The 12,785-nt window shown below is 44.8% G+C and overlaps 1 protein-coding gene across 1 annotated transcript in view; it reads left to right on the top strand.

Moving 5' to 3' along the window:
* Nucleotides 1–12,785, top strand: part of LOC311106151 (neurobeachin-like) — a gene marked incomplete at both ends in the record, with an annotated part of 290,049 nt that overhangs the window by 172,734 nt on the left and 104,530 nt on the right. The window contains 2 exons of the mRNA XM_084148480.1: nucleotides 5,072–5,218; nucleotides 5,460–5,492. Coding sequence (XP_084004606.1) covers nucleotides 5,072–5,218; nucleotides 5,460–5,492 — 180 coding nt within the window. The remainder of the gene's footprint in view (nucleotides 1–5,071; nucleotides 5,219–5,459; nucleotides 5,493–12,785) is intronic.

The raw sequence follows: 12,785 nt of genomic DNA, 5'->3' as shown, positions 1-12,785 counted from the left end.
TCTAGCTATAGCTACAGGGCATATAGCTACAGATCATCTAACTACAGAGCATCTAGCTACAGAGCATCTAGCTACAGGGCATCTAGCTATAGCTACAGAGCATCTAGCTACAGGGCATCTAGCTACAGGGCATCTAGCTACAGGGCATCTAGCTACAGAGTAGCTAGCTACAGGGCATCTAGCAACAACATCTAGCTACAGGGCATCTAGCAACAGGGCATCTAGCTACAGAGCATCTAGCTACAGAGCAGCTAGCTACAGGGCATCTAGCAACAACATCTAGCTACAGAGCATCTAGCAACAGAGCATCTACCTACAGAGCATCTAGGCCAGGGCTGATCTACAGGTGTAGGGGGTGTAGTAATGTTTCCACTCTGTCTCTACTCTCTGTCTCTACTCTCTGTCTCTCCCCTCTCTCTACTCTCTGTCTCTACTCTCTGTTTCTACTCTCTGTTTCCACTCTGTCTCTACTCTCTGTCTCTACTCTCTGTCTCTCCTCTCTCTCTACTCTATGTTTCTACTCTCTGTCTCTACTCTCTGTTTCCACTCTCTGTCTCTACTCTGTTTCTCATCGCTGTTTCTCCTCTCTCTCTACTCTGTTTCTACTCTCTGTCTCTAATTTCTCTCTACTCTCTGTTTCTAATTTCTCTCTACTCTCTGTCTCTACTCTCTGTTTCCACTCTCTCTCTACTCTCTGTTTCTACTCTCTCTCTACTCTCTGTTTCTCATTTCTCTACTCTCTGTTTCTAATTTCTCTCTACTCTCTGTTTCTCATTTCTCTACTCTCTGTTTCTAATTTCTCTCTACTCTCTGTTTCTAATTTCTCTCTACTTTCTGTTTCTAATTTCTCTCTACTCTGTTTCTACTCTCTCTACTCTCTGTTTCTACTCTCTGTCTCTACTTTGTTTCCACTCTCTCTCTCTACTCTGTTTGTACTCTCTCTACTCTCTGTTTCTACTCTCTGTCTCTACTCTCTGTTTCTGCTCTCTCTCTCTACTCTCTGTCTCTACTCTCTGTCTCTACTCTCTGTCTCTACTCTCTGTCTCTACTCTCTGTCTCTTATATTTTCCTGTTTTCGACTGAGCAGCATCTCCCAGTGTTCAGACTAGCCCAGGGTCAGTGATGCTGGACTGCTTGTATCGTGTGGAATGTGAATTCCGTGGAGAGAGGGGTGGGGGAGAGGCTGTGTAGGAGGGCAGAGAGAGATCTGGGACTGATGTATGCTGGAAAACGGAAGATCACTCTGTAGGATTATCATGTCATAAATCATAGAGACATTACAGAGACTGGTAGGTATGGGTTAAGGCTGGGTTAGTTAGGGGTAGAGGGACACCCCCATCTGGGAACAGAGTCCGGAGAGAGGGAAGAGGCAAGAGAGGAGGAGGAAGAATCCCATTCTGCATTGCCATTACCGTCCAAAACAAACACTAAAACTTTGCATCTGTCTCCGATTTCACTGTTATGGGTGGGATCTGTGTTGGTAGCGTGGAGGTTCTGATCAGGTCGCTAGTGTGGTGGACAAACACACAACATAAAGCTTTTTTTAATGGGGTTCCAAAACATAAATGAAAGATTTTCAGACTTTTTATTTTGCAGGAAATATACATGTCTTGCATAGCGGTGTTGCCCATTTTGTTTGATTAAGTTCACGTAATTTATGTACAATATGTGTTCTTTAAAAAAAGCTCCACTGTAATTCTAAGAAGTTTTCATCTTTTATTTATGGTTGTAATATTGAATTACTCCAAAGTGTATTTGCCATCAGCCTTATTCCTCTGTTGGGAAATGCACTGAAGCAGAGTAGGCTGTTAAGTGAAACATCATGTCATAGAGTTTTCTTCTTAAGGAGCGAGAGGTTGGGGCGTATGAGACTTACGAGACCAAGAAAAACACATGCTCCCTGACTCTGACTGAGGCTATAAAAATGAAAGGCTCATGCCACAGAATACTCCAGAGTTCTCCCAATATATAAAACGTGGACCGTTATATCACAGTTTGATTCAGGAGCCTTTGTTTCTTTTTAAAAGCCTTTCAAATATTATCTATTCCACATTGAACAATAAAACTACTGAACACTAAAATAGTTCCCTTCTCTGAGATTGTAAACTTTATTTGACCGAAGCTGAAAACCCACATCCAGTTTCTATCCTCACCCTCAGACTGGGAGGAAAATGTGTAATTCTGTCCTGTTGGCATGGCGATAGGGAATGAGTGACAGGTGACATTAGCTCTGCTCTCTCTCTTCCTCCTCTCTCTCTCCCCCCTTCTCTCTCTCCCTCTCTCTCTCTACCCCCTCTCTCTCGCTCTCCTTCTCTCTCTCGCTCTCTCTCTCTCCTCTCTCTCTCTCTCTCTCTCCCTCTCCCTCCCTCCCTCTCTCTCCCACTCTCTCTTTCTCTGTCCTCTCTCTCTCTCTCCTTCTCTCTCTCTCTCGCCCCTCCCTCCTTCTCTCTCTCTCCTCTCTCTCTCCTCTCTCTCTCTCTCTCTCTCTCTCTCTCTCTCTCTCCATATTATGGTAGACCTTAACCCTTCTCTATGGTAGGCCATTTCTTGATGGTTCTGAATCATAAACCTGGTCATGAATTGGGTATGGTAGATATGTTATGTGTCATTGGCATTCTTCCTATATAAAAACACAATATCAGTGATAAAATGGTTTAATCTACTTATTCTGGATTGGCTTTAAAACGTTGTTGCATCCCCAATTAGTTGCTGTAATTTCCACCATGTGAATATGTGGGTCTTCCAAGGTGACTGTACTAGTAGTGGAGGTGAGGCAGAAGGCCTTGGGTGATTGTAGTGTAGAAGGATAACTACTATATTGGTAAACCCTGCTGCAGAGTTATTGATAGTGCTGCTATTTGTTATTCGGGGTTAGGGTCTGTGGGATGAAGTACAGCTGTCCTGTTTAGGTCACAGACTAAATAAATAAATTATGGTAGAAACAAAGTGGCCCAATCTCTTTTTTCCTCCTCTGTGTGTTGTGAGGGGAAAGGTGGAGGATTTAAAAGCTTTCTAATGAGGCAGCCTTGACACCTCAGCACTGCCAGATCTTAGTGTTGACAAACGGCTGTCTATCTCACCGCCCGCTTTGATTTGAGAACATCTCTGAGTGTAGTGGATATCACTCATGACAAGATGGCTGTTCATGTCAGCTCATTTTCTTTCTCCCTGTCCTGCTTCTTTCTTTCTGATTATTTATAACCCTACATTCTACCCCTTGATAACTCAATTGCATTGTGGACACAGCAGTTTGCTCGGTCCCCTCCTCTCACTCTTTTTATTTCGCTCTCTCTTTCACTCTCTCTGTCGCTCTCTCTCCCTCTCTCTCTCTATCTATCTCTCTCTGTCTCTGTCTCTCTCTCTCTTATTGATGTTGGTGGCATGCCTGTAGAAATCAGCATGGTTTATTTAGTCTAGTTCCCACTCGGATCCTCTGCTCCATCGTGCCAATCAGAGAGTCAGCTCTTCTGCTCAGCTTCCCCTCGTTGACCCTATGGAGGGCAATGACACTTTACTGAATTACAGTTTTAAGTTTCATTCTTCTCTTTGATGATAGACGGCTGGCTGCTGGATGGCTCTGGCCTTTCTTTAATGCTACACAGAATTCTACTTTCGATACACTCCGACTTCTTCCATGCGTCTGATGAAGGCTCTCCAGACACGAGACAGAGCAGGAAGCTGCTTTTTTCACGGTAGTCGTGCTGACAACAGTTGGAGGAGACCTCTTCAAGACAAGGTGCTTGTTCCTCCTGGGAGCGCCAAGCGTACTGAGAGCCACGCTGAGAGAAAACATGGCAGACGAGTGTCAGACACCTCCCATTACTCCAGACATGTTCTGCTGTTTTTCTTACACACAGAGAGTTCCTTCTACAGTTTCTCACAGATATTGTATGACCTTAAAGAAGACAAATCCTCACAGGCATCTCTGTGCAGTCATGTGTGGCAGGCGTGTGCTGGGGTTGGGGTGGGGATGGCTTGAGCTGGCGTGTGCTGGGGTTGGGCTGAGCTGGGGTTGGGCTGGGGTTGGGCTGAGCTGGGGTTGGGCTGGGGTTGGGCTGAACTTGGGGTGGGGTTGGGCTGGAGCTAGGGTTGGGCTGGGGTTGGGCTGGGGCTAGTGTTGGGCTTGGGTTGGCCTGGGCTGGGGTTGCGCTTGGGCTGACAACTTGATGAAGGCAGTTTAAGGCATTTTAGATGTACTGTATACTCTGTATGTACTGTATGGTGGGGATGTACTGTAAGGTGGGACACAGCCTGTAGAGTGATGGTCCTGTTCCACTAGACTTCTGTTCCAGTATTGCTGTATGATGAGATGTGGTGGTGTTACCAGCCTCTTAATTGATCTGTCTGTTCAGTGTGGTTCTGTCTGAGCTCTGAAAGCAGCAGCCGATAGATACAGTCCAAAAAGACTCTGAGCTGAAGATATATCCTCAACGCTCTGTTGCCGCTTTCTATAAACAAAACAGTGTTTCATAGTTTACCTTGTCTGACATCAAACGTTGAAACAGCCTATCAGTTTGGATGCTGGAAATGTATTAAATGTATTCATATGTTTACTGTGGGTTCTGACGTCAATAGTTATGAAATACTATAGTACACTGCTCTTTACTCCAAGTCAGTCATCATTGGATGTTTTATGTAGAGATTGTGGGTACTGGTTAATCCAGACTTTCGTAGCTCGCCAGATGTTATGGTATCCGTTTTATGAATCTATCAAAACCAGATTCCCCTTTGGCTCCACTGATGTGACACTTGAAAGCATTTATAATCTCCTTATCTTTCTACACTGATATGAATCTGCTCTTTGATGTTCAGTGGAGAGGTGTTTAGCTGTCTGACTGTTTCCTGGCTGTTCTCTGACTGTATGACTGTTCTGTCTGGCGGTTGTCTGACTGTTGTCTGACTGTTTTCTGTTTTCTGGCTGTTTTCTGGCTGTTCTCTGACTGCTGTCGGGCTGCTCCCTGACTGTTCTGACTGTTCTCAGATTTTTCTGACTATTCCTCTCTCACCACCTCTTGTTCTGACTGTTCTCTGACTGACTGTTCCTACTGTCCCCCCCCCCCCCCCCCTCCAGGCAGCGAGGAGGACGAGTTGGTCAAGTCGAAGAAGGGATTCCGCAGCCAGGCAATAGCCAATCAGAGCCCAGAGACGGACCTGATGTTGGATGGAGACGATGACACTGCCAGTCTGCTGCAGGAGAAGGAGATGGACAACCTAGCTGGTGAGACGCACACACAAACACACACGCACGCACTCACACACACACAAACACAAACGCACACACTCACACTCACACACACACAATATTTGTCCTATGTTTGGGTTATGGTTTATGTGTTTGGCAGTGTAAGTGGATCTCGACAGTGTTTCCAAGGTGTTCAGGTGAAAGTGTAGTTCCTGTGTGGTTGTGTATGTGTGAAACACACAGGTCTGTTCTGTTCTGTGTTGTTTTGGTTCTCCAGCGCTGTTCCTTCCTCGCCTGTTTGTCTCCAGAGGTCAGTCAGTCATCTCAGTCCAAATTAAACTAAATTGATTCCGGAAGGATGATCAATCTGAACATGGCTGCGTATCAAATGGCACCCTATTCTCTAGTTAGTGCACTACTTTTGACTAGGGCAATAGGGTGCAATTTGGAACACACTCTATGTAACCATTCCCTTTCCAAATGGCCCAGACAATCAGTGACTAAACTAACATTTACCTAACCTGACAAACTGAACTATTAACCCACATTAACACTATGATCTTACTGATTATAACGGACAGAGAAACTATGATAACAAAATAATGAATGAAAATCACTTGAATCAACCTCCTCAGTGGAAATAAATATGGAAATAAACGAATCACAATTAGTTATTAAAACACACAAGTTGGTTGTTTGATATCTAGACATTTTATTGTCATTAGAACATTGAGTCATGGACTGCACCTCATTCCTTTTTGTAGTGCAGTACTTTTAACCAGGGCCAATAGGGATCTGGTCACTATATAGGAAAGGGTTAATAAGAGCTATTCCATAACATGATGTCTGAATGTCCAGAAAATAAATTGCTTAAATAATGACATTTAAACTTCATTTTAACTTGGAGGCTTGGAGGTTTTACCTGAACCGTGCCAGGCAGGCAAGAGAGCTTCATACCGCTGGCATAGCTACAGTGAAACATGTAATATAATAATAATATATGCAATTAAGCAGATGCTTTTATCCGTAGTGTGTGCATACATTTTTGTATGGGTGGCCCTAGCAGGAATCGAACCCACAATCCTTACATTGCAAGCACCCTCATCTACCAACTGAGCCACGCTGTATCGGGTCCTGAGATGTACAGACTGGATGGATGTAGAGGTAGAGCAGAGCTGGATGGATGTAAACGTAGAGCGGTACTGACTGGATGGATGAAGAACAGTACAGACTGGATGGATGTAGAAGTAGAACAGGACTGCGGTATCGTCCAGGTGTGGGCATAATAAACACAGTTCCTTCCCCATATTCAGACAAACGGTTGTCAAGAGTGGTGGATATGAAAACAAGCATGACAAAAAATATATAAAAAACTATCCCAGACCTCAGGGTGGCGCTCTGCCCCTTCAGGAAATAATGTATGGGAGACTGGTAGAGTGCTCCGTCCAGTAGCGGGCATGTGCAGTTTCACCATGGGTGATGAGGACGGTGACAACGGGGTACGGTCTGCAGTTCGCTGTGTGTCCTCCTTTTCGTGGCGTCATTACACCAATGGTCCCCGAGGTCCTAGCGCCTGTCTTGAGAGAGACGAGATTTCCTCTCTCCTTCAAAAGCAGGCTATTCGGGTGGTCCCAGTGTCTGAAGTACAGAGCGGTTGGTACAGCCGGTACTTCTTTGTTCCCAAGAGCAATGGAATGTTGTGTCCCATCCTGGACTTACGTGTTTTAAACAAGCACCTCAAGGTTTGCAAGTTTAAAATGCTTACACTTCGCGGGCTATTGCAGTTGGTGCGTCTCAGTGATTGGTTCACATCCATAGATCTGAAGGATGCATATTTTCATGTGGCTCTACATCCTCTCCACAGAAAGTTTCTGAGGTTTCATTTAAAGGGTGTGGCCTTCGAGTTTCTGGTCCTGCCTTTCGGGCTCGCCCTATCGCCCCAGAGCTTTTTCTATGGTGGTGGAGGCGGCTTTGGCACTGGTGCTGTGCCAGGGGATCCGATTATTGGCCTATCTGGATGATTGGATGGTCATAACGGAGTCAAGGGAACTGGTGGAGCTCCACACTGCCACGCTGGTTTCCCATATTCAGTCTCTGGGGTTCATAGTGAATCACAAGAAAAGTTGTTTGACTCCGGCACAGCGCATTCAGTTTCTGGGTCTCCTTCTAGACTCTGTTCTGAATCATGAGTTTTTGTCCCAACAGAGGAGGGTCGTATTCCAGCTCTGTCTGGCTCGGTTTCAGCACTCGGTGCCTTTTTGCTCGTGCCTGCGGTTATTGGGTCTGATTGCCTCTATGATAGCTGTGGTGCCTCTGGGACTTCTGTTCATGCGTCTGTTTCCCAGTCATCCTTGGAGGGATCCATGACTACTTTGCAGGGGGTTCTCATGGGTCGGGTAGTGTCCCGCAGGGTGATCACGACAGACGCATCCTTATTGGAATGGGGAGCGCAGTGTGTGGGCTACTCCGGGCTACTCGGAAAGAGGGATTTGGTCAACAGAGCAAAGGGCACTGCATATAATTTACCTAGAGCTACTAACTGTTTTGCTAGTGCTGAGGCGTTTCCTTCTGATGTTGGAGGGCCAGTATGTGTTGGTAAGGTACGACAACAGGATGGCGATGTGGCATACATCAACAGGCGGGGGGGATGCTCTCTCTCTCTCTCTTCTAAACCTGGCCCATTATCTGCTCGTATGGAGCAGTGCGCATTTCCTGTCGCTCAGGGCGACGTATCTTCCCGGATCTCTCAACGTGGGTGCGGATCTACTTTCCGGGGGGGGTCCTATCTCTACGGAGTGGAGACTGCACCCCTCAGTGGTTGCCTAGATATGGGACCGGTTTGGCAGGGCCGACGTAGATCTTTACGCATAGCAAGAAAACGTGCATTGTCGTCTGTTCTTCTCAATGAGGGGTCTGGGCACTCGGTTGGGAACGGATGCTTTGGCGTATCAGTGGTCTCGAACCCTGCTCTATGCGTTTCCTCCGGTGGACCTGATTCAGGCCACTGTGGAGAGGGTCCATCAGGAGGGTCTGTTGTTGATTCTGGTGGCTCCCCATTGGCCCAGACAACCCTGGTTCCCGGAGATCATCCGCCTGTTGGGCGGGGCCCCCGGAGGGTTCTGTGTCATCAGGATCTATTGTCCCAAGCGCCATGGAGAGTTTGGCACCCACGTCCGCAGATATGGGATCTGTGGGTTTGGCCCCTGAAAGGTTGAATTTGACGGCTAGGGGTTTACCCTTGAACGTGATTAAGACTATACAGTCGGCACGTGTGCCCTCTACAAGAGGGTTGTATACATATACGTGGGTTGTGTTTGAGGGTTGGTGTCAGGTTAAAGGAGTTTCTCCTTCTAAGAGCTCTTTGGTGGACATTTTTGATGTTCTTGCAAGAGCTTTTTGAGCAGGGCCTTTCTTTTTCCACATTGAAGGTTTATATGGCAGCCATCTTGGCGTGTCATGTAAGGGTTGACGTCTCTACCCCGGGGTCTCATCCTCTGGTTGTGTGGTTCCTGAAAGGCGTGCGTCGGCTCAGACCAGTGTCTAACCTCTGGCACTGATCTGAGACCTGGCTTTGGTCCTGGATGCTCTGTGTGAGTCTCTGTTTGAACCATTGGAGGGGTTGGGTTAAATGCGGAAGACACATTTCGGTTGAATGCATTCAGTTGGGGAACTGGCTAGGTATCCCTTTCTGGTAGTGTTCTCGTCGTGTTCTCATCGTGTTCTTGTTGTGTTCTCATAGCGTTCGCATAGTGTTCTACTTTTCGCGTAGTGTTCTCATAGTGTTCTATTAGTGTTCTCACAGTGTTCTCAATGTTCTCCAACCCACTTCCTGGTTATATGGCACCAGGCTCCAGCTCTGTGGGCCAAACTATCCAGTCAGAACTGTGCTTTCTGCTGCTTTAAGTATAATTACCTTGGCCTCACAGGGGAGAGTTATCCAGAGTTCAGTCTGGTTGTGAATATAGATCAAGCGGAGCTGTTCAACGGTCCCATACAATGCCTGAACGCTGCAAACAACTGGTGCCTGAAATAAGAGCAGCAAGCGCTGCGGTGGTTTTATGCCTGATGCAAGCGTTTTACTGGAATACAATAGTGGATCCTGGCAGCCGTCATAAATTCCTGAAACGTTTACTATGTTCCAATCACAAGGATTATAAGGCAGCAAATGGACTGAGGGAGAATCTGGTTGCTGTGCCTCCTCTGTCATGCTCACAGACCTTCTAAGAAGCTGTTGTTTTTTCTGAGGAGAACAATTCATCCTTTTTTTCTTTTACCTTTTTTTAACTAGGCAGGTCAGTTAAGAACACATTCTTATTTACAATGACGGCCTACACCGGCCAAACCCGGACGATGCTGGGCCAATTGTGCGCCGCCCTATGGGACTCCCAATCACGGCCGGTTGTGATACAGCCTGGAATCGAACCAGGGGGTCTGTAGTGACGCCTCAAGCACTGAGATGCAGTGCCTTAGACCGCTGCGCCACTCGGGAGCCTATACTGTAGCTGTTGTTTCTTTTAAAATATAATAGTTTACTGATATGTTGGCATTCTGACACAGTGAATTATAATTGTAGGCTATTGTATCTATAGTGTTGCCATGTAAGTGGATGCAGCTTTAGAGACCTGCAATGACTGGCTTCTGTCCAGAATCTCAAGAGGTACGATCAGGCTTTTAACTAGTGGCTGTGGATGGTATTGTCCTTAAAGCACCAATGCAGTCTTTGTAAAAAAACGAATTCAATCATCACTGTATGTCTAATAAATCACTCTGTGTTTATTTAATGAAAATAACTCCAAAACGCGTATGAGCGTTACGAAACAAATTTAAAGATATTTACATACACTGCCCTGATGAGCGGATAAGATGGTCTAGAGCCCACCCCCTTACCCAGATGAACAATCATCAGTTGATTATAATCAGATCACATTGTGACATCATGATGTGGGCCAAATCTATCCCACCTGAACAGGCTGAATTCCAGGAATTTTCTTTCAAACAGCTCTTACACAAAAAGTGTGTTATCATCATTTTCACAATTTCTGTGTTATTTCAACCTCATAGTGTGGGAATATCATTAAAAAAACTGGAAAATCACATTTTTAAATGCACTGCCCTTTAAAGGTCCAATGCAGCCGATTTTATCTCAATATAAAATCATTTCTGGGTAACAATTAAGTACCTTACTGTGATTGTATTTAATTAAAATAGTCAAAAAGAAACAAAAATCTCTTCTTGGCTAAGGGCAATTTCTCAAGCAAGAATTTTGCTAGGACTGTCTGGGAGTGGGGAGGGGAAAATGTTAAACTAGCTGTTATTGGCAGAGAGGTTTGGAACACTCTTTCTTATTGGTCTATTAACTAATTTACCACTTGGTGAAGTCCCAGGCAGGCCAAAACTCCATCCCACCAAAACAGGCTGTAAGTTCAGGCGGTCTTTTCAAACAGCTCTTACAATTTCACAATATTATTGAACCTTTCTTTATCCAGGTACATCATTTAGAACCTATTATCAATTCCAACCTTATTAAAAATGTTGGTCAAAACATTTATTTTTGGATCTGTTCAAAAACCCTTAAATAATGTTTTTTTCTTCAAATATTGCATCATGGTAAAGTTAAAGGTATGTTCACATTCTGACCAGCAGGGGAGCCCTCACTATCTCAGACTGACCTTTCGGATGTCCTGGACATTAGGTAGTGTTCTGTCTATGCACTCTATATCTATATGCTACAGTCTGTGTGCTCTATATCTGAACTCTATCTCTCTCTGCCCTGAGCAGTCTAAGTGGGAGATCATCCCTGTTTGTTGACAGCCTTTCTCCTCCTCCTCCTCCTCTTTCTCTTTCTCTCTCTCTCTCTCTGTCTGTCTCTCCCCCCCCATATCGCTCTCTCCTCCTCCTCCTCTCTCTCTCTCCTCCTGCCAACCAACCATCAGGCCAGTGTCTGCTGCCAGAGGGGGCGTGACTTACCCTGGGCCCAGCTAGCTATGGGGGTGGGCGGAGCCTGCCCTGTGGTTACCAAACCCATGATTAGTTTCACTCCCCCTGAACACTGGCAACACCGTCTGCTCTCACTGGCATCAACACACTCCTTTTGTCTACTCATCTGTAACCCAAATCACACAAGGAGAGGAGAGGATGGAAGAGGGAGGTGTTGTCTTTAGATAGTGGCTGTTTACTGTATTTGGTTGAGATATTAATGATCTTAACTGACAGACCTTTGGATGGACCAGTCAAAGACAGGCATTCTGTACTCTCTGAAGGGGACAGAGAGTACAGAACGTGTGAAGTGCACCGTTATCATATATATATATATATATCTCTCTCTCTCTCTCTCTCTCTCTCTCTCTCTCTCTCTCTCTCTCTCTCTCTCTCTCTCTCTCTGGCATAATTGTATCCCTTACATGGGTAATAATGAGCCTTATAAGTGCAAGATAATAGTGTCATAAATACTAAGACAAAACCCCATAATGTGTTGAATTACATATAATATCACTGACTACCATACATGTTTAGGAAATTACTACTATAATCTTTCTTGCATATATGACAAGAAATGAAACTGTTTTAGGTTGCGTCCCTAAAGGCACCCTAATGGCCTATGTGCCCGGGTCAAAAATAGTGCCCTATATAGGTAATTCTTAGACTTATTCAAGCCTTTGAGAGGAATGTTGGGCATACAGGACTGTGGGAGAATGAACAGTGCTGTTTTAATTATGACACTACCCAGAATGCCTTGTGTCTGTGTAGCAGTGCAGCAGTGACATCACTGTGACTGTCTTCATCAGACCAGACTGTTTAACAGTTTACCAGCCCCATAGACAGACAAGACTAGAGTACACACAGAATAGAACTATAACACCAAGAAACTAGAACTATGTAATAGAATATTATAACTGGATATAATTTTTGCTAGAAATTGAATTATTTGCACAATGTACAATTTAAATGTTTCTGAAATATTATTTTGAGGACCATCCGAGTCAAAGGAGAGAGTGTGTGTGTGTGTGTGTGTGTGTGTTAATGTTATTATTATTACTACTATAACTTTTTTTTAAAGGAAATTCTAAGGAAAACGCTCCAAAAATCTAGCGTTATAGCTCACGTGTTAACGGAATTCAATCCTTTGGCATATGGAAACCTGTATAATTTATTTTATTTATTGTGTAAACGTTTTAATACTAACTCCTAATTATGGAGTATACCTAGAGGGATTACAGTTTAATCCCGTCCCTGTAGCGCAGTGGATTAAGGCTGTATTGTCTCTCTATGTACCAGAGTCCCTTCAGGCCACAACACAATGGTTCTGTACCCTCCAACGTCTTATTATTCTCTCTCTCGCGCTCTCTGAGGGGGAGTAGACTAGAGGTCTTTGAATAGAGAATTTATGTTGCAGAAATACAAACCCTTCAGGTTTCTGGGAATCTCTTGCAAACAGCATCGACTATAAAACAATATATGTCCGTTTATTGAGACGTCGGCCTAATTCTCTGTTCAAATGTAGCCTAACATGGGGCGGGTTTAATATTTGTCTTAATGTGGAAACAACATTAAGAACAAGTGTCATTACAAGATAATTACATAGGCTAATAAATTATGATGACAG

Source organism: Coregonus lavaretus (genome assembly GCF_964263955.1).
Source record: "Coregonus lavaretus genome assembly, chromosome: 30".
Classification (NCBI taxonomy): Eukaryota; Metazoa; Chordata; class Actinopteri; order Salmoniformes; family Salmonidae; genus Coregonus; species Coregonus lavaretus.
The sequence above is the reverse complement of the archived record's forward strand: the minus strand, read 5'-3'. Positions and strand labels throughout refer to the sequence as shown.